The 25,589-nt window shown below is 31.4% G+C and overlaps 4 protein-coding genes and 1 long non-coding RNA gene across 6 annotated transcripts; 3 read left to right on the top strand and 2 right to left on the bottom strand.

The window, feature by feature from the left end:
- Positions 1 to 3,738: 3,738 nt before the first annotated feature.
- LOC145191318 (glutaredoxin domain-containing cysteine-rich protein 1-like) lies at positions 3,739 to 5,210 on the top strand. The gene has a single exon (XM_080068385.2). It carries the CDS (start codon positions 3,919 to 3,921, stop codon positions 5,077 to 5,079), a length of 1,161 nt encoding a protein of 386 aa, XP_079924511.2. The 5' UTR covers positions 3,739 to 3,918; the 3' UTR covers positions 5,080 to 5,210.
- Positions 5,211 to 7,869: 2,659 nt separating this feature from the next.
- On the bottom strand, positions 7,870 to 25,318 carry LOC149882208 (uncharacterized). 2 transcript variants are annotated; one of them, XR_016445151.1, is made up of 5 exons: positions 25,151 to 25,318; positions 24,567 to 24,985; positions 19,479 to 20,099; positions 17,858 to 19,082; positions 7,870 to 8,486 (listed from the first exon to the last, which is right to left on the bottom strand). XR_016445151.1 is itself a non-coding variant. In XM_090067325.1 (2 exons), the coding sequence occupies exons 1-2, from the start codon at positions 25,236 to 25,238 to the stop codon at positions 24,078 to 24,080; spliced, it is 996 nt and encodes a 331-aa protein (XP_089923451.1). In that variant the 5' UTR covers positions 25,239 to 25,315; the 3' UTR covers positions 21,949 to 24,077. The 2 variants fall into 2 exon arrangements, 1 of the variants encoding a protein (XP_089923451.1); XM_090067325.1 differs by lacking the exons at positions 7,870 to 8,486; positions 17,858 to 19,082; positions 19,479 to 20,099 and having other exon boundaries at positions 21,949 to 24,985; positions 25,151 to 25,315.
- On the bottom strand, positions 10,649 to 13,071 carry LOC149882211 (uncharacterized). Its single transcript, XR_016445159.1, has 2 exons — positions 11,256 to 13,071; positions 10,649 to 11,168 (listed from the first exon to the last, which is right to left on the bottom strand). It is a non-coding gene; the product is annotated as an uncharacterized LOC149882211 (long non-coding RNA).
- Positions 21,882 to 22,898, top strand: LOC149882210 (E3 SUMO-protein ligase ZBED1-like). The gene has a single exon (XM_090067324.1). The coding sequence runs from the start codon at positions 21,882 to 21,884 to the stop codon at positions 22,896 to 22,898; it is 1,017 nt and encodes a 338-aa protein (XP_089923450.1).
- LOC149882209 (E3 SUMO-protein ligase ZBED1-like) lies at positions 22,398 to 23,839 on the top strand. The gene is made up of 2 exons (XM_090067326.1): positions 22,398 to 23,316; positions 23,522 to 23,839. The coding sequence occupies exons 1-2, from the start codon at positions 22,948 to 22,950 to the stop codon at positions 23,837 to 23,839; spliced, it is 687 nt and encodes a 228-aa protein (XP_089923452.1). The 5' UTR covers positions 22,398 to 22,947.
- Positions 25,319 to 25,589: the final 271 nt, after the last annotated feature.

The following is a 25,589-nucleotide window of genomic DNA, read 5'->3' as shown; positions in this document are numbered from 1 at the left end:
CCGTATTGTGCAACAGGTACACAAGAGTTTCTTAGGCGCATTTCACGGCGACTTATCATTAATGAAAATTTATTAATGAGTATGAAAGTTAAAACCAATATATTTATCAATATCTTTATTTAATGATCAAAATAAAATTTTTGTTTTAAGTTCAATATTTTTGTATTTTTCTGTACGCGTTTATATATTGCATACATTTATATGTTAATTACAATAATTTTCTATTATAAATTCTGCAGTCAGTGCTATATTCTTAACATAAATGGCTCAAATGATTATTACGGAACGATAAACTGAAACTTATAATATCTGAAGGTCATCCTCAACTCTCACTAATGAATATCATAAGTTATATCAATTTACTAACGATTATGTTTCTTGGATGGCAGATCATTTGTAAGGTGAAAGTACTGAGTACTGGGATTGCAAAGTAAACATGGATTCACCGTTGTTCACTGTTTCGAAGACGATTTCTTCTTCGCTTAAGAAAATTTTTACCAAGGCTTCTCAGTGAATAGCTTTTCCACATACTAGGGATCAAATATCGAGAGCAAAACTTGCTTGGGCTAACAAAACGGCTTTTCCCTGTACAATAGGTGCAATAGACTGTGCCCATGTAAAGATTGAAAAACTTCATAGACATTTTCCTGATGAAAGAAGAGAGAAGAGAGATCAACGTCTACATCATATCAAGAAAAGAGGGCTTCCTTCAATTAATGTGCAAGTCAATTTATAAATCTGCTATTCATTTTTGAACGCAAAAAAAATGAATTTGTTAAAAACAATTTAAAACTTCTGATTAAAAGTGTTAAATATACCAAAGCTTCTTTCTTTAATATATCTTTTTACATGTAGGCAACTGTTAATGAGAAAGCTGTATTTACGAGTGTGTAAGTCATTTGGCCTGGATCAGTATAAGATTCAAGGTCTTGAAAATCAAGGTTTTCTATTAGGAGTCTTAAAACCAAAGTTTTTAGGGGTCTATTAGGAGTCTTGAAAATCAAGGTTTTCTATTAGGTTATGGAATAGTCCCTTTTATGATGATCTATTCGAAAATCCTCAAACAGATCAAGAAAAAAATTTTAACAAAAAGCGTGTTAAGAACAGGATTATTGTAGAACATACTTTTGACTAGTTGAAAAGAAGCTTTCCTATTCTAAGACCCGGATTTCAAGGACAATGAAGTTGATGTTATTCAAGAAGAAGAGATTTTTCTGCAGCGCAGAGTTTTTCCTGGTAATTTTACCCATTTATAAATAGGCTTTTTTAATTTTAGCTAGAGTAAACGCTTCTGTTGCAGTTATTTTTAGATACTTCTGTTATCCTAAATTGCCTCAACAGCTTTTTTTCTCTTAGTTTTAGAAGTGATTTACAACTATTCGTTGCATGATATTCCAGCAGTTTTCGATAACATTCTAGCATGTTCTAAGGCCAGCATGATAACATTCATGTCGCATGTTCTAAGGCCTGCTAGGTAAAGTTTTTGCTCCATGGTTAACAAACCACTTCTTCAACACTTTTGCCATATGGCGTAATGCTGACTCTTGCTGAAAGATTGAGCAGCCACTTAACTGCAAGTGGATTTTAACATTGGGCTTTAGAACTTCAATGCATTTCGCTATGTTAACCTTCCTCCCATTCCAAAAAATCTCAGTTCTATAAGGTGCTACTGCTATCATCATGCATTAAGGTCCATGCTACCATAAAATTATCGCATCCCAAACTATAAGTTGATGTTTTACAGTTTTCAAGGTATATTTTGGATTTAAATGAACACCTGAAGGTCGCTGTTTGAACCTGATAATATTTTGAGCCTGACATTGTGAAAAAAGATTAAAGTTGCTCTATAGATGTCATCTTACAGCTCTGGAGCTCACCTCAATGCCCTTGTTTCTAGTGTCATGAACAATAGGAGCAGAGCTTGTGTACGGGCTACGAATATTGATAGCAAAAATGAGACGATTTTGTTGACAAGTTGTTTTTCGAATTCGATCAAACTTGCTACAAAAACCCAGACCATTTTGCAAATGGCGCTGCAGAACATTTTAAACAGTACTGTAACTCTATATATTTTTTGAGACTTGAAACTTGTGTTTGAGAGCATCCTTCTTTACTACATAAATTTTCCTTTAGCAAATCAGTAATTTCTGCTTTTTTGCACATTTATTTATACTGGAAATCACCACACTGAATTAGTACGATGGAAATAATATATTCAGAGTTAAAAATATGTAATGAATATATCAATATTTTTTGATTAAATCATTTTATATATTACTAAATTATATCAATTAATGGAACACCTAACAGAGAATTAGCAATTATGGTAAACAATGGTCTATTTTCATTTTTCACTTAATTTTTTGCTATAGACTTGTAATTGTAAACAACTGATACTGTCACTGGAAATGATTTTTTTTATGAACTACAGATATCTGTATCAAAAGTTCAAATAGCAGTGTTTTTAGGGGTTTTAGGGGTTACATAGTTTTTTAGCCATATTTTAGTTTTTAAGGGAAACAACTTTAAGGGATTTTGGAAAATATTTAATTTTAAAGAACCATCTTATTCCTTTCCAAATTATGAATTTTCAAAAGCTTTAAACCTTGCACGGATGCAACTTTTAGAGGTTGGTCTCTCAAACTGTTTCCTTTATAGCAAACCTTATAATTCGGTGTATTGACATATTTGTATATTATCTGTCTGAAAAAAAATGGCGGTCTAAAATTTTTATCAAATTTTGTCACTTTTGCGACAGTTGGATGCAATGAGTAGCACAGCACACAGCGATGTAAAACTAAACAATACTAAACTGCATTCTATCACCAAACTCGATAAACTTTTAGCATTTTACCAATCTCTTTTTTTCTTCTTACTATCCGGTTGAATGCACACATTCTTAAATTTTACCGCATTTGCTATTGTTGATTTACTTGGGTGGCAAAGATTGTTTTCCAGGGCTATAAAAATGCAGCTGTATTGCCATCAAGGGAACTTTTATGCGGGAAATTGTGCGCTACCATCATGAGTACGAATGAACCCAACAGAAACAATTACTTCTTTACGCTCTTTAAATGAAGATCTCTCACAATCTCTTATAAGCTAAAGATCTCTCACAATCTCTTATAAGCTAAAGATCTCATACAATCTTTTATAAGCTATCTTGTAATAATACCCTTTAAATGATTGCGAATTTTTGTGAAGCTTCATTTTTTAATTTTCAGAAAAACAAAGTTGAATATCTTGAAATTCTTTTTCTTAACTTTTTTTTCAAATTTTTTTGAATAATTAGATCTTTAAAATTTAATACATATATTAATAACCGATTTTTAAATTATATTTACACTTGTGGTTTTGTATTGTGTCTAATAAATAAACGAAAACAAATGTTGCAGATTTACAAATGAATTGTAAATGAGTTCTTTATCTTCTACATTCTGATAATACCTCAAAAAATTCCTGCTGAAATCTTTCAAAATAAAAATTGTATAATTTACAAAAAAAAATTCACCCTGAGTTACACTATTCACGTTGAATTTGCATATTTTTAATAATAATTATCATAATTTAATAATAATCATAATTTGCATATCTTTAAATTAATGGCATCTTTATACCTGTATATGTACACTATTCAAAAACTGATATTTCAAAAAAAAAAATTTTAATTCAATGATAATGTGTATTCACCTGTAAAAATAGTTTGAACTGCGATAATATAAAACCGCAAGTGACTTTGGTAAAGTCGCAATGCTTCGAAAATGAATCGCGTCAATAATTTGAAAGAGCAGAATCTAACATTTTATTCATGTCGCTTCAATGCTTATTCATGTATGCAATAATATCTGCTGATGGATGTCGTTATATATTTTCTCTAGGTGAAACTTGACGAAACTCAAACGAAATAACTTTTAAAAGATGGATGAAGATGCTTGCTTCAGTTTAAAAAACGCAGGCTCTAAGTATTCTTATCAACCTTATAGGATTAATACTAAATCTTCTCCATCTACAACGAATTCTGAACAAGAGGAATTCTCAAGCGGCTCTCCTGGTTCTCCAAGTTCAACTGTAAAATCGAATTCATCAAACTGCCGCATTATTAGGTCTGTTCAAGTCGAAAATACCGATAAAGTAGCTGAGGATCAGATTTATTTTGATGATAGCGATCACTTTGTACTTCGCGAAAAGCTTTTCAAAAGAGTGGAATATGAACAAGACCAACTCTATGAGTTTCAAAATAATGATTTCACCGAACATGAAAAATATGAATATATAAAAAACAAAAATAACGGCAAAATAATACCTGATGATGGGGTAGATAATTATTTCGATGAAAACGTTATAACTCACAACATTCGTAATATAAATGATAGCGAGCTAAGAGAGCTCGATTTTTATTATGATAAAGTTGATTTTTTGGGATATGACTCAGAATATGACGACTTTAAAAACAATGAAGAACAAGCAAATTGTATCGCCTGTACGTTAAGCGAAATAAGAAGTGACTTTGGTACTGTGCGTGGTTTACAATCACGAGTGGCGAATATAGTAAGACAGTTTAATAATAAAGAAACGGACGATAATTTTCTTCACACCTGTAACATTGGCTTAAAACCAGAATTTAGAAAAGTCATTATTTATACAACTAGTTTGGGAGTTATAAGAAAAACGCGATCTGATTGTCTATATGTAAGACAGGTTTTTAGAATTTTAATGGTAAAAACAGAAGAGCGTGATATATGCTGCCAAGAAAATCGAAAACTTTTTGAAAAACAATTTAAAGGTCTAATTCCGCCACAGGTAATCATAAAAGGCGAACATGTTGGTGGCCGAGACCGAGTCGAAGCTTTATTGGAAACAGGGCAAATTTACAACTTGGTTCGTTACATTGACAAGGTTGCATATAGTCTCCAATCCTGCATGAACTGTGCTGGACTCAACTATATTAACTGCCCCCATTGTTTAGGTAGTCGACATTCAAAATCTCTACGTTTTACTAGACAGCTGTTTCGATTGAATTGCACATTTTGTACGGACGGTCTGATTAGGTGCTTGGAATGTTTAGACATTTTAAACTGAGCTTTTTAATTTGAGCTTGTTTAGGAAGATAATGATCGTTATTAAAAAAGTAGTGTAAAAAATAGTTACATAACAGGATTTAAAAAAAAAAACAAAAACAAAGCAATCATAATTATTAAATTCAACAAAAATTTATAATTTTAGAATACATTTGTGCAATATAATAAAGATATTTAGAAAGATATATATATAAATATGATAAAGAAAAGCAAACCAAAATCAAAAGATTAGTTAGAGGGGAAATGAAGTAGATAGAGAGTGGCTTTGATCGTATAAATCCTTGGGATATTCAGGGACTATATTTTCTTTTATAATATGAAAACGTTTATATAATTTTTTTTTTCTTCTTTTCAAAATTAATGTCCTTTGGCTTTTATACCTTGGACGCTATATATATATATATATATATATATATATGTATATATATATATATATATATATATATATATATATATATATATATATATATATATACATATATATATATATACATATATATATATACATATATATATATATATATACAGTGGTGGCCAAAAGTCTTGGAACAAAACATTTAACGACCAAAAAAATTTATTTTTGATCTAAAGTATAAATTTTGAAGGTTTGAGGTATATTTTCAAAGAGAATGTTGTTTAAAAAAATACTTAGAACTTATTTATTTTTTTTATTTATTTTACTTAAAATATTTACTGTAACATAAAATATGTTGTTCCAAGACTTTTGGCCACCACTGTATATATATATATATATATATATATATATATATATATATATATATATATATATATATATATATATATATATATATATATATATATATATATATATATATATATATATATATATATGTATATATATAAATAGTAGTTTTCAAAAGTTCAATCGCACTCATTATTTTCAATATATGAGTTAATTTAAAAGATTTAGTAAGCTACAACCAACGTGTTAACATTTTCATATAATAATTAACAAAATAATGTTATCAAATTATCTGCTTCCTACATTGTTCAAAAGTTTAGACACGCTTTCTAAAAAACCTTATACCTCCATTACTTCCGATCTTTTCACACCGTTTTTTTCTAATCGAATGATGTGATTTTTTACATATTTATAAATTTATAAATTAAAATTAGGTCTAGGTATAAATATGAAACTATTCGAGTAATTTTATCATTCTTTAAATTTTTAACAAAAATTAAGTTAGTTTTGCTCAAAGAAAAATACCAAAATGGTTAAAAAACAAATAATCGAAGAACAAAGAAGAAAAATAATTGCTCATCTAGAAGAAGGTAGAGCAATCGAAAAATAGCTGCACTTATTGGAGTCAGAAAATTGCGTCAAAAACACCAAGATTAACTCATAGTGTCTGAGAAAAGTCAAGGTCTGGTAGACCTTTGGCAATAACTAGACAAGACAACAGTTTCATTTTTAGATCAGTCAGAAAGGATCCTAGGCTAACTTACAAAGAAATCATCATATAATAAGCAAAGAAGACTCAAATGAAAGAAGGTATTGAACCATTGAAATATGGAAAAAAGTAGTTTGGAGTGATGAAAGAATTTTGAGCTTGTTAATCGTAAATGTAATATTACAGATAAAGTAATGGCTCATGAGAATATACCACTGATATACCACTCCAGGTATATCATAGCAACATCACAAAAAGGCTGAGACTCTATTGGTATCTGGTCGTGTTTTAATTACAAAGGTATTGGTATGTGCCAAACATATTCTGGTAGAATCAACTATAGATTACATATAGATATCTTGGAAAACAACTTGATGCCAACAATAGATAATCTTGAGCTTAGAGATGAAGATTGGAAGTTTCAGGTAATGACTCAGTAAAACGTTAAAGTTAAGTATGTCATCATAGGTACATCAAAATGCCATCATAAGCACCTTTCCCTCTCTTTAATCTTGAGGAAAAACCGCAAACGTAAGTGATAAATACTTCAGTGGGAACGACAAAATTAGAAAGGATAACGATGACATTGGTGGGGGTATCCCCTCTACCAATTGGATTCCCTAAGCTTGTATTATCAATAGAATCAATGCATACAAAAACGTTCTAAGTCATTTTTTTTTTAACATTTGACTTTTTGATGAAAATTTGTTCTTTGAAGACAGCTCCACCATTGTATAGTAAAACATTCTAAGTCAGACCTCTCGGTACATGTTGAATAGAAAGCTGAAATATTGTCTGTAAACTAAAAGGTTCTACGTCAGTGACTTAGAAGGTTTTGGTCGGCAGCACTGAGAAAACCAGCTGTGTTCTGCTGGTAGCTGTCAGATGTTTTTAATCCAACTTTGTTTTGTTTTGGTTACAAGTTTGAGGATATTTGGGGTTACTTTATTATTCATCTCGTTGTTTTAATGAAAAAGACTTATAATGGATGAAGAAACTAGTACTAGCAGTGGAAGAAAGGTTAAAAATGAGGCTATGTGGAAAAGGAATGTTATTAAAGAAGCTAGAGCGAAAGGTAAAGAGTACATTGACTTCAAAGGAAGAACTGTACCTGCTACTACTGTTGGAACTGATTGCAGGTGAGATTTGTATTGCAATTTCAATACCCAATTAGCCTTTTAACAATTTGTTTAGGCCTATCATAGCATATCATGCAACATGTTTTCATAAAAACGTCTTAGATAAAACTAATACAACACGTTCCATATTGTTCCATTTAGGCTAGTGAATTGACCTTAAAAAGTAGCCAAATGTTATAGTCATAGTTTTTATGATTAGAACGTTTTTGTATACATCGATTTAATAAGGGTAGAAAAATAGCTATTTTAATTTACTAACAATAACAAAAAAACTAACAATAACAAAACTAACAATAACAAAAAACCAAACGTTCGCATATACAACACATATTAAAGTTTAAAATTTACAGCTATTAGCAGTTCCGTGTGCTTTTAATCAAATTTTAAAAATTGGGTTCTTCAAACCTAAAAAACTTCCACTCGGGTTTCAGTAAAAGTTTATCTACTAATATTTGCTTCATCATCAGATTCGAATTCCAGTGAAACTGCTAAAAACAAATGTTAGAATTTCCCAGCGTAAACAAAGTTTTGATTAATGTTACAATAATATCATCACTGAACATTCAAATTTGTATTGGAACTGAAAAGTTGCGTATTTTTTGTACCATTCGCAAACATACGTTATTTGTATTCCGAAACACAAGCAATTATCTTTTAGTTTAATATTCATGGGCTCGTTGTTGTTTACGGGATCATCGTCTATATCCATATACATAGGTTCTTAACAGTTCACCGGAATATCGTCTATATCAATATCCATTGGTTCGTAAACATTATTATCATAAAGCTTTTCGGAGTTATTCATAAAACTTAGCCACCTGTTTTCTTCATCAGCTTTAGTGAGTGTTCGCATTGGCCTAAAAAGAAATCTCATTGATACTACAAAAGATTTCATAAAGATACGAGCTAAACTAATAAATTGCAAATATTTACTCAATCAAATACATATTTAAAGCAATGTGAAAAATTTCATACTGTTGAAGGCATATTTTTTAAACTGATGCTTTAGTTATGTTAGTTAAAAAACTAGAGTTATGTTTCAAGCGTTTCAATGTGTTAACACAAAACATATTCATTAAAGTTAGTGCATGCGTATATATTAAGTGTATGCGTTATTTGGTTTATCTTCAATGCCCGCCATGTTTGTTTAAAATGCTGCTAGCTGATCACGAGATTTTTCTAAGTTTGCTTCAAACGACCACAAAATTAACGAGAATAGCAAACGAGCAATTACGATAAAATCGTTTGAAATGCGTCCTCCAAGTTTTGGACTTTGATCGCGATCGTTCGAATCATACGATCAAAAATTTTTTAAGTTTGTTGTAACTCGAGTTTTAGCAAACTTGCATTTTTAAGAAACTTTAACGAACTTAACAAACTTATGTGATTTTTCCAAAGTTTTAGCGAAGTTTAGCAAGCAATAGCGGAACTTTCCGAATTTTAACAAATTTTTTTCCTTTTATTTTTGTGAATCTTTCATAACTTGTTTTTTTTTTTTTTTTTTTTTTTTTTACCAAACCTTTTGATTTCAATAAAACTTTAAGAACCATAAGTGTTAATCAGCTATTACTAAGATTCCAAGTACCTTTAACTATAATTGTAGACTTTCTAGAATTAATTAGTTCTAATTACTAATAAAACTAATACTGTCATTATTTAATCATTGCTGACTTTGTTTTAACAACTAATAAAAACTAGTAAAAACTGGCAAAGAGAACAAAGTTAGCAGTTTAATAATTTAAACTACTATATAATTTAATTTTGACGATTTTTTCGGGAAAGCGTATCACTTTTTGGGTTTTCAACTTTTGAAGACACGAAAAATTAAGCTCCTGTCAGAAATATTTACAAATTTCAGTTTGAAAAACTTTTTCCGATGACTGCTAAACACGCCACGAGCTAGAAATCCAATCTTGTGGACTTTTTTTATGAAGTTTGAATGCGATTTTAATGTTGCTAAGATCCAGCTGTAACTCAACCGCCAGCAACAGGTCCAGCTATAAAACCTTGTTCAGGTTGTTCTGAAACTCAACCAAGCCCAACTGGCCCAACTGGCCCAACTGGCTCGGCTGTACGCCAATCTTTGTTCATAAACACTTCACGTCGCTACCTTTCAAGTGAATTCTTATTAGAAACTTAAAACTTTCTACTGAATTAAATCTTCTTCATGATACCAAGCTTTCTAATTTAAATTTATGAATAATAATTTGACTAAAAATAAGTAAATTTAATTTGAAACATCATATATTTTAGTTAAACAAAATTTAGATCGTTACTGCTCGTTAAAGTTCGAAATTTTATAAAAGTTTCTTAAAAATTCGTTAAAGCTCGTTCGCGATCGGAATCGTTTGAAAAAAAATTTGATGTGAAAAGTGAGCGTTCGCGATCGTTTGGAATGAAATTTCTGAAACGAAAAATATGATCGTTCGAAGAAAAAACGTAACAAACGCTGACTCTTAGTATATATACCAATTTTTTTTTATTTACCAACATTGCATTTCATAATAAATATGAAATGAATAAAATCTTTTTTTTAGGTTAATTTAATATTGAAGAGGTCTAATTGGGAGTGTTTAGGCCTGGGGATTAAGAAGTATTCTCAAAGGGATTAGAGAAATAGAAACAGTATTATGTAAATAAGAGACTCAGATCTTTTAAAATCTTGTGATGTTTTCCTAAAGTGTTAAATATCTCTTCAGGGTCTTTATAGAAAGTTTCATATCTTTTAGAAAATAAATCGTAGCACGAAAGTAATATAAATATATGATAAAAATATTGTTTACTTTTTTTTTAAAACATTTTTTCTTTAAGTTTCTGCTTATCACAGCCAGCTGTGATCAGCTTATTATTTTAGATTTGGTATTGGATGAGTTATTTTAGTTTAGGCTTTTTAAGTCAATGTAGAGATGCAGTGTGTTCTTGCATTCAGCCCTACATTCATTTAAAATGAGTTTAATATTATATAAAATAAAAAAATTTGAATGGGCTGTGTAACTTTAAAAAATTATTGTTTCAATTAACTTTTTTTTTTTCTTTCTTGAGTTTTTTGTGACCTGTCGTATATTTTAGATTTGAAATGGGATGAATTATTTTATTTTAGATTTTTTTTAAAATCAATATAGAAATGCAGTGTATTCCTGCATTCAGCTCTAAGTTTATATTAAATGCATCTTATACTGCACAACATAAAAAAAATTGTAATTTATTATAAATATCAACTTTACAGTCAAAATTATCAGCAAAAGGACTTCTTATCAAAGATTATTATACATAAACAAAACTCTATGATTAAACCAAAAAACCGTTTTTTAAGGAATTTAGTATTCAAGTTATTTAAAAGAATTTGTTATAAGGATTACGGAGTATTTTGAGTTTCACGACTACAATTATGAGAAACTTTCCTAACATCTTGAATATCTAAAACATTCATGTTGTTGGTATTTTTCAGCAATGGACTGCTTGTAACTTGTTAAAAAAGCATCAGCAGAGTGATAAAATAAAAAGGAATTATTGTAGAGTTATTTTATAGGAAAAGAATACTGAATGTAATTTGTAATAAAAAGATGAGAGTATACTCTCATCTTTTTACTACAAAATACATTCAGCATTCTTCACTATACAAATACTATATACTTTATTATATATTTTACTAATATTATTGTTCTAAGTATCATTAGCTCTACACATTAGTAGTAGAAAAATCCCGGTTCTGCGCCATTGGCATTTTTTGTAAATATTTTGATATGCGTGCTAATTTCTTTTGGGTACTTACCTTTTTAACTTACCTTAATTTTAAAAAATGTTCGTGTTAATTTATATCAATGGGGATCTGTAATGACATAAAAGAATAAATTCTTTTTAAAAAAAATGTTTCTTGCGAGAACAAAGCATGCAGGTGAATTGAAAGCGTTGTTTGGTCTTTTGTTCAATAATATGAAGATGGTGAGTTTGAGCATTAACAAAGGAGGAATTCATGTGAAGACAAAGACAACGATATATTTGATGTTTGAAGTGGATCTTTTTGCTGATCAGTTTGAGGAGTATGTGTTTGATTTTGAAGAGCCGTTGCATGTGGGTATTGAGAGTTATATTAGCAAGGCGTTTAAAACGATGAAAAGTGACAGCACGGTAACTCTTTCCATCATCAATTCGGGTAGTTTGATGATTGATGTGAGATCTTCAGACCAGTTTGAATACAGTATTAAGGTGGCGACGGAGAGCGTTCAAAACGTGATTTTGTTTGATCATTATTCTTTTCTTGCAGAGTCTCAGATGAGAATTTTGGTTTCAAGATTTAGCGACATGTGTAAGATGATTAAGCCGACATCGGAATTTAGAGTGGCTCGGGAGAAAGGAGTGTTGATATTTTCAATGGAGACTCAGGGTATTTTTTCAGAAAACTTCAAGTTTGGAGAAGAAAATATTTCGGACAGAATGGAAGTTCATCGCGTGCATCGATCTGTGCGGCTGTTTCGAATTTTAAAAATTGTTTCTTTTTCAAGCGTGCTGGATGTGTATGTTGAAAAGGATAAACCGCTGATGATTTTATCAACCGGGGAAATTGGAATGGTAAAAGTGTATTTTCTTTAAATTTTTTATTTGACAAGAACAAAAAATTTTTAAAAATGTGTTTAAAGAATTAAATTTAAAAAGGGGATGCTTGAAAAGAGAGAATTTGGTCCGAGCAATAAACCGGATCCAACGGATTCACATCCTTTGCCGCTTCTTAAGAAGATTCCATCTCAATCGACTGATGTGTTTTTAGACCAAGGACTTAAAAATAAGCCAGATCCTGCTGCAGTCAATTTCATTCCTTTTCCATTTTTGTTCATGTAAACAACGCCTCGTCCTGCAATTTTATCAACCATGGCAGAACCAGCAGAGGAGCCTACACCTGCAAGCAGTCCTGTGGCGAGAGCTGGGACGACTCTTGTGGCTAGAGTGCTTCCGAGCATTCCTAACAAAGGAAGTAATGCACCAATAAATCCTCCTTCTATTTTTGAGTTGTGCATCAGCTGTCTTTTGCTCAGTTTAAGTGTGACACCAGTGCCATTTCCGTACGCTTTTCTAATTTTGTTCAATTGAGACTTTGTGACTGCCAGGATGTGATTTCCGTCCAAACCTTGATGAGTGAGCCTTATACTGACGTCGCTTTCATCGTAAACGGCTTTTTTTTTATTTTATCAGCTTGACCATGTTAAATATTTAATCTAATCTTTTGATAATTGCTCATTTTTTTAGCAAAAGAAACAAAATTTTTTCGGATCAAAAGGATCTATTTTTTTACCGATCGGCAGCGCTGCTCGTGTAAAGGTCGGACAACACTGAGGATATTCTTTCTCTAATGTGATATTTCACGATAATGTCTTCCCCTCTAAAATCGATAAAGTTTCCATTTTGGTCCACAAATTGCGTCTCCATTCTTGAAATTTTGCTCACCACAATGGGAAGGTAAATCAAGTGAAAAGGTTTTTCCACAATTTTCGCACCGGGCTTAAACTCTGGATAAAAAGAGTAAATATCGTTTGTAGTTTTTCCATCCAAATAAGACGAGCCGATAATGTCGTTGGTCACTCTGAGCACCAACTTTTCTTCAATCCTCACAATATTCTCAGACTCGTAGGTGTCGATAAAACTTGTCACTTTATCAGGATTGGCAGAATCTTCTTTTTTCTCCACGTAGGTGTATTCATTTTTGTTAAATCCAAGGAGCGACGCTAAACTGTTATTCACGTTAAAATCCACCCAATATTTTGTCGTTGTTCCTGACTTTCCAAATTTCAATACGGTTCTCAATGTGGATTCGTTTGCCGTAATAATCACTCCGTCCGCTCTGTAAAATTTCCAACTTATTTTTTCATTTCATTTTGAAGGTAATCGTTAATCTCGTTTATTTCAACTTTGTCAATTGTCATTTGAAAAGCAGTTGTTTTAACAAAACATTTCAGGTCTTGAGCTTATGTCAATTCATGGTTTTTATTTCAGATATCATCAGATATATCACCATTATTTACTTTTTTATCAACTCCTTCTTTAATGTAAATGGTGTAGCTATTAGTGCCAGCGTTCGGACTTCACCTAAAAACGTTATTTTTAGAATTGATGTTTGGGTAACTGCGATAAGTCTCGAGCCACACAAGAGCTATATCATACTTTTTGTTCAAATCCAGCTCGATGGGTCCTTCGAAGTGTGTTTTGACTGAACTGTTTCCTATTGTGGGTGTATCATTTTTCGATTTTGCAAGTAAATAAAATCCCGACATGTTTTTTATACACTTGGAAAATAAAAATCGTCAAATCCGCTTCTGTATTTTCCATGATCCTTTTTGGAAGATAAATCAATGACGATAAATCCGTGGGGTTGAGACCAGCAATGTTTGCAAAACTTTTTAAACTCTTCCTTTTTCATGTCAACAGTGACGTGGTCTCTGTAAATGTGGTCGACATTTTTTGAATCTTGCGGAAACAGGCAAATAAAGTTTGCATTTTCTCTGATGGTTTGTCTGGGGAGCATGAAATAATTTGAGCCAGGTAAAAGCAGTCGACGTTGGAATGCCTTCCTCAGATGTAATATTTTTCGCACTTGTTTTGTTTGGTCAATTGCAAATCGTAAAAAATCATTAAATTGTTTTTCGTGGCGTCAAGATCATCAGGTTCAGGCACGTCGTCCGTTGTTTCAAAAAATTGGCATTCCATATCTGTTTCTCCGTCCCAATATTTCGAAATTTCCTCAATGACTGATTCAGGACTTGCGTTCATTTTTTCAATATTTCTTTGAATGTTGAACAATTCGAGAATAATCTCTTTCGGCAATTTCTTCTCAAACGAGCTTTTGAGTATTTTGTATTCAGGCTGGAAAAGAGATTTCCCAAAAACTTGCAAATGGTTGTAATCCAGCCATCCCGGTCTAAGCAGCAAATTTAGCAGCAAAGTTGTTTTTCCGCAGCCGGACTTTCCGATGATGATTCCTCTTATGCTCTTTGGCAAAAGCTTGTTGTTGGTCCTTTTACTTTTACCGATATTCCATGATAAATCAATCACTTCCATTTTTAGAATAAAAAAATTTTTATATGTAAAATGTACTGCGTCAAATGCAAAAGAAAAACTGAAACGATTCATTTGAGAAACGAAGTGTCCAGAAACAACAGTAATATGCTTAAAGGAACTTGTGATGTTTGCGGAACATCCAAAAATAAATTTGTATCGTCGACAAAAGGAGGAGACTTGGTGGAATCGCTTAACAAACTGTCTAGCAAAATCAAGCTTCCGTGGGCTAAATTTCCAGGAGAAATGCACATTCCAGGCATGAATTTTGCAGGGCTAGGCACAAACTTGGATAAAAGGCTTACATCCACCAATATATACCAGGAATGGAGCAAACCCTTGGACAGGGTGGACAACGCAGCGTATCATCACGACTTTGCTTATAAGTATTTCAACGACAGGCAGAACAGGAATGTGGCAAATCAAATGATGCTCGAAGAAATGAATTCCATACCCAACCCCACGCAAAAAGAAATCAACGAAAGAAAGCTCATTACTCCCGTCATCAAAGCCAAAGATAAATTTGGATTGGGTGTCTTGAAAAAAAAAATGCCCGCGAGTGATATGAAATGGACCGATCAGCTTGCAGAGGAGCTTCATAAACCAGTGATTCATCATTTCAAAAGACGAAGGGTGATTGTGAATGACGTTGATGAAATATAGGCTGTAGATTTGGTCGACATGCAATCGTTTTCAAAATTCAACAGCAGCATAAAATATTTGCTCATGGTGATTGACGTGTTTTCAAAGTATGGATGGATCGCACCCTTAAAAAGCAAAACGGGTCTTGATGTGGCAGAAGCTTTGAGTAAAATCTTCGAAAAAAGAAGGTGCTCCAAAATGTGGGTAGACAAAGGAAAAGAATTTTATAACAAGCATGTGAAAGCGCTGGGTGCGCAATTATACTCCACTGAAAACGAAGAAAAAAGTTGTATCGTCAAACGATGGAACAGAACGATGAAAGAGAAAATGTTCAAATACTTTTCAGCAAACAACACCAATAAATAACGTTTTAGATGAAATGGTGAGCAGTTACAACAATAAAAAACACTCTTCCATTAAAATGGCTCCAGTTGAAGCCAGCGATGAAAAGAACAAAAATAAGGTATGGGTAAACCTGTATGGGTCTAAAAAACCTAATTTATATGGAAAGGTGCAAACTGAAAGACAAGAACCAAAATTTTCAATGGGTGACAAAGTGAGGATCACTAAAAAGAAGTCCAATTTTGAAAAAGGGTATACTCCGAGATGGACTGAAGAGGGTTTCACAGTGTCAAAAATTCAGTACACGGATTCACCCACGTATAAAATCACCGACGCAAACGGTGAAGAAATTCAAGGCACTTTTTACGAGAAGGAAATGCAAAAGACACATCAAGACATATTCAGAATTGAAAAAATCATTCGCAAAACAAAGAACAAATCATTGGTTAAATGGCTAGGATATCCAGACTCGTTCAACTCGTGGGTGGATAATAAAGAATTGATCAGTTTGCTCTCGAATGATATAAATCTTTTTTTTTTCCATTAAAAAATGGAAAGTGTTAAGATGGTTTTAACTGAACCCTTCATTGAAGAATACCTTAAAACCGATGATTATGAAGAAGAATATAAGAATACGCCCAATTACGAATAATACCATTACAAAATTTACAGCTTTGAAAATGATTTGGACTTTACCATTACTCGTCAACATGATAGTTGAGCTTTTAAATTGAAAATAAAGTGCGGAGGAGTTCATTTTGTAAAAAGCGAAATTGTAAGAGAGAATATATTTGAGTATATTCGCAAAAAAATAAATAAAATCAAAGAGCGAAAAAGAGTAGAAAAAATATATGAAGATATTAGAAGAATTTTACACGAGTCGAAAAAATGATTCCAAAAAATTTCTTTTATTTTTAAAAAGATTTTGTTACGATTGTATTTTTAAAAAGATTTTGTTACGATTGAAAATTTTGACGAAAGCAAATTATCAGTTGGAGAAATTTATTCAGCCACAAAGCCAATTCAGTATCAAAAGATTCCGCTGTATTATGAATATTCGTCGGGAAAAGGTCCTGTCGTTTTAAGAACTCCCCATTTGTTTTCACTTGGTGTGTTTGAAAGCCACAGTTTGGAAACGAATGAACTGACGGGATATTCCATGCCCTTTTTCGGTTTCAACGAAAAAAATGGCATGACTGCAGAAGAAGAAAAGTTTATTGAGGTGACTGAAAAAATATCAAAATTTCTTCGCGAGCAAGTCATCAAAATGACGCCTTTGTTGAAAAAAGGAGGAAGAACAAAAAACATAATCACTAAAGATTTGTCCATTTTAAAGCACAAAGGATCTAACAACGCCCCCGTTTTTTTCGGAAAGTTGTTTACAAAGAAAAATGAAAAAAATATTGAAGTCACTTCATTGTTTTACAAAAAGAGAACAAAAGAAGAAAAGTGTGTCAAGGAGAATAAAGTGCTCGTAAAAACAAATCCTTTGGAATAAGTTCGGCAAAAGTGCTTTGCAATTGCCTCTTTGAAAATTGAAGGCGTTTTTATAGGCTCGCAGATTGAATCCATCCAAGTCAAACTTTCCGAAGTTGTTATCACTAAAAATGCGCCTTCTTTTCAAAGCATCATGGGTGACGATTTGGATTTGGGAGAAGTGGAATCTGACGATGATCTTTTTTAAATTTTTACGCGAATTTAAAAATGATCAATGTGGAAGGAATTGTTTTGCCTAATGTAGCTTTGACGAATTTTCAGCTGATAAAAGCAGCAAAAAAGCTCAAAATAAAAAACTTTAGGGGTGTTTTTGTCAGAAACGAGTTGCCTAAAAAACCAAGGAGAAAAGAATGCGGTATTGTCAATACGGGGGACTCTAGCACGGACGGATTTCATTGGGTGTGCTGTAGAGAGTGACACGGGGACAGAAAGTCTCTCCATCCCCACCCCATTCGCATACACAGTTTTCCATCCCCTTCCCATCCCCATCAGGTTTATCCTCATCCCCACCCCATCCCCATCAGGTTTGTCCCCATCTCCATCCCATCCCCATCATTACCGCTTTTCTCCCCATCCAGTCACCGCATCCAATATAATAATTCAAATATCAACATCTTGTATTTTAACTGTTTTCATTAACACTTTTATTAATACTTGAAAACTGTCCTTGATTCAGATATATTATTATGCATACCTACTATACCTATTCTTTGTTCAAACTATGCAGAAATAATAGTCCATCGACACAATCCGGATGAAGTTGTGTTCTTCTATCGCCAAGTGTTCCTCCAGCAATTGAAACAAACTATGCAGAAATAACAGTCCATCGACACAATCCGGATGAAGTTGTGTTCTTCTATCGTCAAGTGTTCTTCCAGCAATTGAAAATGAACGTTCAGATGATGTGCTAGTTGCTGGAATTGACAACACTGACTGTGCTACTTGTGACAAATTTGGATAGAGTCCTGTTTTACTTTTCCAATATGAAGAAATATTATTCTCAGAATCTGTGCTGTTCCAGTAGCTGTCAACTTCATTGATGGCAGCTTCTTCACTTTCAAATAAATCCACAAAAAATTCACTTGAATTGTCATTATGTATTTTCCTCTTTTTTTTCAGGTGGCTCAAGAGAAGTATCTTGATTCGAGTCAAAGGAAGCTGGTCTGACTAGAGGCAATTCATCTACCATATTGTTTAAACTGTTTAGTGCTTCTTTGATTTCTTCTTCTGTCATTATTTTAGTTGCAATTCTTTTAAATTTTGGGTCCAAAAGAGTTGCAATTCTATGCATTTCATATATTGGAAAATAGCGCTTCATCGTGTCATTTAAATGTGTCTTAAAGTCTTTTATGATATTACTATCTGTAGAAGATACTTGCAAATGTTTTGTTATTTGATATTTAGTTGCAACAGCCATGTGCAAAGAACATTCTTTGTCTGTTGAAAGATGTTTAGTAGCAGTATCAAATGGTGTTAACACTGTGATGACATCTTTCAATAAAATCTCGTTCAAATCGAACAATTTTCTTTGAAGTTTTTTATCTTGTTCTCTTGCTGACAAAGTTGTTATATCTTCAATATTTGTCAACACGGATTGCAACATAGTGAGTTGAGAATTCTACCTTGTTGAAACAGATTACTTAACCGATGTTTGTAGTTCATGTTGAATTTTTGAACGGTTTATATGTGTCACTATTTCCTTGCATGTGCCAATAAGACTAATGATTTCCAAAACCGAAGCAGGGCATCTTTCACTTTTAGACCATGAACCAAAACACAATTTAGGTTGTGTCCACAACATGGAATCCAAATTTGATCTTTAAAAGCAGCTTTAACATTTGAGCAATTGTCAGTTACATAATAATTGTCACTTTGCCAAGCTCCCATTTCTTCTAGAATTTCTTTGGTAACGGATTTAATATTCTCAGCTAAATGTAATAATAAAATATTTATGAAACGTTAATTAAAATAAAAAATACAAGATTGACATTACCAATAACATTGAAATAAGATTTTCATTAATGAAAGCTTTGTGAAAAGTTATTACAATAAACTACTTTTTAAATTGACAAGAGAAGAGAATCGACAAGCCAAATAAGTATTTATGAAATCATGTGGTTTAACTTAAGTAAAGAAATATTTATGAAACCATTTGGTTTTAAAAAAGACATATTTGTAACCATGTGGTTTTAAAAAAGAAATACTAATCAAATCATGTGGTTTAATATTATTAAAGAAATATTTTTAAAACCATTTCGTTTAAATAAATAAATATTTTGGAAACCATCAAGTATTTAAATCAATAAAAATTATAATAATCTCACCTGTGTGTTTTTCTTCCATTGATCTTGTTGCAATGATGTATGAACACAATTTCCATTGGTCGTTGATATAGAGTACTGTAATTGTGATGTATGGTATTGTTGTCTGTACGTGTGTCCACAAATCAGTCGTTACAGCAAAACGTTTCTTCTCAAACACTATTCTAAGCTCAGCTCGTTTCTTTTCTGCTTCAGTAAAAACCTAACGAGAAACAGTTCGAGCAGAAGGAAGAATATCATCAACAGAAACATTTCCATGTTTAGCTCCAATTGAAATTAATTTCTCTGCAAATTTTCTAAAACCAACACCTTCTACAATTGAAAATGGCCGAATATCAGTAGCACACATGTTCGAAATTACATTAACCAGCTCAGTTTTTTCTTTAGTCGATATTTTTTTTTAATAGCAAACCTGGTTATTTTCGGCGACTCTGTTTTCCCCACACACAACTTTATGTGAGCTTTCAAACCACTTGTACCAACTCGAGATTTCCATTTTAGTAGAGCTTTACACTTCGAACAAAGAACGTGCTCACTAAAATCATTGTCAACATTCAGCTTTAAGAAAAACGGCCAAACATCGCTGGTTCCCGGATTTTCAACGTAACTTATACTATCATCGCACTATGAATCCAAATCACAAAAATGTGGCCAAAAGTCGTTTTTCAAAAGTATTCCAATATATATATTTTTTATAATTTAGAAAGAATATTTACAACCCAATAGCTGAAAAAAATTATTTTGCAGAATTTTTAATACGCCCTTTATATATTTTGGGAGTGATTTATTGCGCTTAAAAAATAAAATAAAAATTCCCAGAATAATTCACGAATTTTTTGTATTTTTTTTAAATAAGAGAATTTTTATATTATTATACAACATTTGTAAACTTTTTTAAAATTTCATTTTCTTGTATTATTGTTAATATGGCTTTAATCAAAAAAGAAGTAATAACTCGACTTTTTAGCTTTCGATTTTTGGTTTTTGAAGAAAGGAGAAAAAATTTTAAAATATGTATTTTCCCGGTTACAAAAAGTGTTAAAGCTTAAAATGTTCACTTTTCACTCCTCCTAAATATCTATCACATTATTATGAACGTATTGTGTATAAAACAAATAATGTTTTAGCTGCTCGAATTTGCTCCATTTTGGTTTTATGTCAATTGTTTCAAAAAAAGACATTAGAAAAAGCCCGGGGAGGGGAAGGGTTGAGAACAACAAATGCAAGACTTCATTTTAGCATTTTTATAACTTGAGATCTTTTAAAGTTTATATATATACTTTAAAGATCTAAAATATATATATATATATATATATATACACACACACACACACACACACACATGTATAAACCAATATTTGCAAAATTTAGTAATATAGTAAAAGTTATTATTTAAAAAATATTTATTGTTCATCAAGCAAAAGGTTTAAAACTTCAGAATCTAAGTTAACAGCACTAATAGATTTAGTATTTTTGAAGATGAATGATGATACTATTGGATCACTACGTAACAGCAGATAATGATATTGGTTTTCCATTGCATTTTTTCTAGAAATTTTACATGTACACAGCAAAAAACATAACGCAAAAATAACGGTTACATAACGGTAAACGAAAATTTTGGCGTTATGTTTACCGTTATGTTAAGTTGAAATAGTGTTGAAAGTGTTATAATGCGTAAATGGTGCTTAAATCATTAGTATAGTAATATATATTTGCAAAGCGTTATGTTTAACCGTTATGTTAAACAGATTATTTTATCAGTAAAACATAGCGCGAGTTTAAAGAATCTTTGCAATTTTTGTTTATAAGGTCTTTACTATTTTGGTTTTCTTATTTTATTTTCTCAAGGTAGTTACTTCTTAGCATTTAAACGACATTTGAGTTGTTAATGATTAATATTATATATTTATTTATATTATTAATATTATTTAATAATATTGATAATCATAATAATAATAATAATAATAACAATATATGTATGTATGTATTAGGGCTTGCAAAGTTAACGCGTTAAAAACGCGTTAAAGCGCTAATAATTTAACGCAAGTTAAAAAAATTAACGCAGATGAAATTTTTTAACTCATAAATTTTCATAAAACCCTAACCCTAACCCTGACGATTAGATTAGATCATAAATTATTTTGGCGATGCTAATTTTGGTTAGCATCAAAAAATAATTTTTGAGCAATAAAGAAATTTTTATACCACTTTCTTATTTCTAATCAATGTTTACTCATTGATGATGCCATTTTGTTTTATTTGTCTCAATTATGTCTCTCTTACCTTATAATTTTTGTTTTCGAAATTGTTTTGATCGCGTTGTTGTTTTGTTAATAAATTTATTAAATTTCCAAAATTTTAATATCTTATCCTGATGAACTTTATTTGTTAATAATTTAAATTATGGGTTCAAACGGCAATCAATCTATCCTCAACGGAGCCTTTATTTTTAAAGACGAATCAAAAAAATTGGTTATCTGTAAATATTGTTCCAAAGAATTTGCATATCACCGAAGTCTTACAGCGCTTCAGTATCATTTGAACAGTAAACACGTGTTCTTCGCAACTACTAGTAAAAATCAAAACAAGATCGTGAGTTCCTCAAAACAACTTACAATTGAGGACAGTATTAAATCACAAAATGGCGTAAATAAACAAATTTCTGCAGATAAATCAAAGGAAATTACGGAAGCCATTGTTTGCTGGGTTGCCAGTAGCTGTCGACCACTCAACATTGTTACAGATCCAGGTTTGACGAATGTCATTCGAACAGCAACGTCCGACTACAGTTACAATCTTCCCTGTCAAAACACAATTAAAATTAAAATGCAAACACTCTATGAAGATGAGAAGAAAAAAAAAAAAGACCTCGTAAACATGGCTACTAGTATAGCAATTACCTGTGATCATTGGTCTTCAATGGGTAATGTCAGTTACCTTGGTTTAACATGTCATTTGATAGATAACAACTGGATGTTGAACTCATTTGCCTTAGGTGTTCATCAAACATTGGACCGACACACCAGTGACAATGTTTCAACCCACATCGGAAATATTGCAGATGAATGGGGATTATTTGAAAAAATATTTTCTATTGGTACTGATAACGGTAGAAACATTGTAAAGGCTGTATCAAGTTTTCCCTTCAAACATCTTCCATGTTTCGCACATACCGTTCAGCTAATTATAAAATCTGCCATTGAAGAGACTGCATTTGACATAACACTAGCTAAATGTCACAGAATTGTTGGACATTTTAAACATAGTCCAGCAAATAATATGGAATTACATGAAAATCAGATTGACCTCGACCTGCCACAAGAAAATCTAATTCAGCATGTTGTTACAAGGTGGAATAGCATGTATGATATGCTGAGACGTATGTTGAAACATAAAAAAAGCCATCACAGTAACACTTGATGAGCAAAACCATTACTTACAGACTTTGACAGAAAGAGAGTGGGAAAAAATGGAGAAAATTGCTGATGTTTTGCAACCATGCAAAGTGGCTTCAGAATTGTTAGGTGGTAATAAATACGTATCTAGTTCGGTGGTTTTACCAATTATATGCCACTTATCACGTGAAATGGTTGTTCAAGATGATGATCCTCGTTACATCGCGCTATTTAAAGAAAAATTTGTAAATGAAATGGAGCGCAGATTTAATGATTTTTCGAATGATAGTTGGTTGCAAATCTCGTCAGCATTGGATTCAAGATTTAAAAATTTATCGTTTATAGCTTCAAATGAAAGATCAAATGTCTGGCAGAGATTATCGAAGCTTCTTGAATCTGTTCCAGACCTCAGACCAGTATCAATAGAACAAGAACCAAAAGAGGTGAGCATTTTGTAGTAATAAATTTGATATTGTTTTTTTATTGAATTATTCTAATGGCATAATAATAGATTCAAAATTGCATTTATTAAAATAATCGTTTTAATGATAGATAAAACTCTATGAGTGCTATAATATTAATTGAAATAGTTAGATAATATCTATATGCTTTATTTATGGTAATATTTGAATAATTATTTTGCAACAGCCATCAGCAAAAAATTTTAAAATGGCATTCAATCTACCAGATCTGGATGAAGTTGAGTCCCCAAGTGAAGATGAAGTGAGTCGATATCGAAAAGAACCCTGCGCCAAAATGGATTCAGATCCTCTTCAGTGGTGGAAGCTACATCAAGGTTCATATCCTCGATTAGCAACAATCGCAAAGAAATATTTGTCAGTTCCAGCGACTACAGTTCCATGCGAAAGACTGTTTTCAACCGCTGGATTCATTGCAGACAAGCACAGATCATCTCTGCTGCCAGATTCATTGAACATGTTATTATGTTTAAAAGACTGGCTTTAAGAAATTTTTTGTTTCAAGTTTTTAAAATATTTTATTTTTATTGGTTGTATTAGAAACAATATAAACTATAATTAGAACTTTTTTATGATGTTTTATCATTTGCATGCAAATAGATCAAATGATTTAAAAAACTTTTCCTGTTTGTTTCCTTTATTTATTTAAATTATAATGTTCGATTAATCGCGCGATTAATTATGATCAAAAAATTTAATCGTGCGATTAATTGCGATTATAAATTTTAATCGCATGCAAGCCCTAATACTAACTGAATTTGTGGCATTTTAAAAGCAGTTTGAAAATATTTTGTTCTAGAATATTCTGTTGATAGTTCTTTACAAATTGTAGAAATCTCTTCATTTTGTGATTTATTATTAAAAATATTTTGCAAGCTTGAAAAAATAATGTTTACCACATTTTCAGAGCATCGATATTTTCCTCGCAAATGAAGAGCTAATGCAGCAAGTTGATCTTTTCTATTCTCCTTCAAAAATTGAAAATCATCCGGTTTTTCAATATTAAAATCATTATTATTGTTAATTACTTCAATTTCAGTATCAAAAGGAGCAAAACAATTTCTATTGTGAAGTTTAAAACCTTTAACACTTTTAAATTTTGAAAAACAGTTTTCACATACAACTGAACCTTCCTGACCATGTAATTTAAGATGTGATATCATTACATATTGTTTACTTGTTTGAAAACTACAATTAGAACAAGATAAAATTACTTTTTGAGATCCAGGTGGTTTAGCACTTGATTTTGATGGTTCAGCAACTTGTGCAGCAGTTGATATTAAACTTAAATTTTGCGATCTTGAAGACACATCTAAATCCTCAAGTACATCTTCATAATTAGAGTCTTGGTATAATGTTGATTCAGTTGGAAGTTGAGGAATAACGGATTGTTGGTTGTTAAAATCAAATGAAACAGGATCAGAGTGTCTATCTACAGCTGAAAAAACAGCTTTAACAGGAGAAAATCCCTTTAAACTTTGAACAAAAGTGCTGAGCTCATTATTTTTTGCTAAGGATACAACTTCCACTTCTAGATTTTGTTCATTTAAAATGGCAACAAATGTTTCAGAATCGACTTCACATTCATTCCACATGATGCCACTTATATCACTGTTATCAAACTTTTTAGAAGCTAAAAAAGTATAACTTTAAATTAAATAGCTCAACCATTGTTTTTGGCATATATAATAACTTGATTAGTATGAAGACAAAAATGAACTGTAAAGAATTTGAAGATTGATTAAAAAAAAAAAGAAGATTGAATAAACAAAGAATGTGCATTAAAAAATAAGCTTACCATTAGTTAAAAAGTCTGCAATATTGCTATTACTAGCAAGAACAATTTTCTTTTCACCAAGATACTTGACAACAACAGCCTTTATCATTTTGAACTGTTAATTATTGTAGAAATCAGTAATATAGTTATTATTACTTAGAAAACTTAAATTATACAAATAGTATATTTAACATTATTTAATAATCGCAATATAAAATAAAATTAATTTTAAGAATAGTAATAAGTTAAAAATGGTAAGTATTAAATAAATAGTAGTAAAGAACATTATTAAGCAACATACAAATACAGTGAACTCCTAATATCTTGAAGCCTCCAAGGGACCAAGAAAATAGTTGAATTAGCAATATTACATACATACATACATACATACATACATACATACATACATACATACATACATACATACATACATACATACATACATACATACATACATACT

The sequence above is a fragment of the Hydra viridissima genome, unplaced genomic scaffold (assembly GCF_058129835.1).
Source record: "Hydra viridissima isolate aposymbiotic clone 2 unplaced genomic scaffold, HvirCarnegie_v1 scaffold_11, whole genome shotgun sequence".
Taxonomy (NCBI): domain Eukaryota; kingdom Metazoa; phylum Cnidaria; class Hydrozoa; order Anthoathecata; family Hydridae; genus Hydra; species Hydra viridissima.
The sequence above is the reverse complement of the archived record's forward strand: the minus strand, read 5'-3'. Positions and strand labels throughout refer to the sequence as shown.

Bases quoted from the DNA above. Each gene is read 5' to 3' on its own strand.
- LOC145191318 (XM_080068385.2), top strand. From the start codon at position 3,919: ATGGATGAAGATGCTTGCTTCAGTTTAAAAAACGCAGGCTCTAAGTAT.
- LOC149882209 (XM_090067326.1), top strand. From the start codon at position 22,948: ATGGAGAAAATTGCTGATGTTTTGCAACCATGCAAAGTGGCTTCAGAA. The intron at 23,317-23,521 runs GTGAGCATTTTG...ATTTTGCAACAG, and splicing joins TAGAACAAGAACCAAAAGAG to CCATCAGCAAAAAATTTTAA.
- LOC149882208 (XM_090067325.1), bottom strand. From the start codon at position 25,238: ATGATAAAGGCTGTTGTTGTCAAGTATCTTGGTGAAAAGAAAATTGTT. The intron at 24,986-25,150 runs GTAAGCTTATTT...ATACTTTTTTAG, and splicing joins TGCAGACTTTTTAACTAATG to CTTCTAAAAAGTTTGATAAC.
- LOC149882210 (XM_090067324.1), top strand. From the start codon at position 21,882: ATGGGTTCAAACGGCAATCAATCTATCCTCAACGGAGCCTTTATTTTT.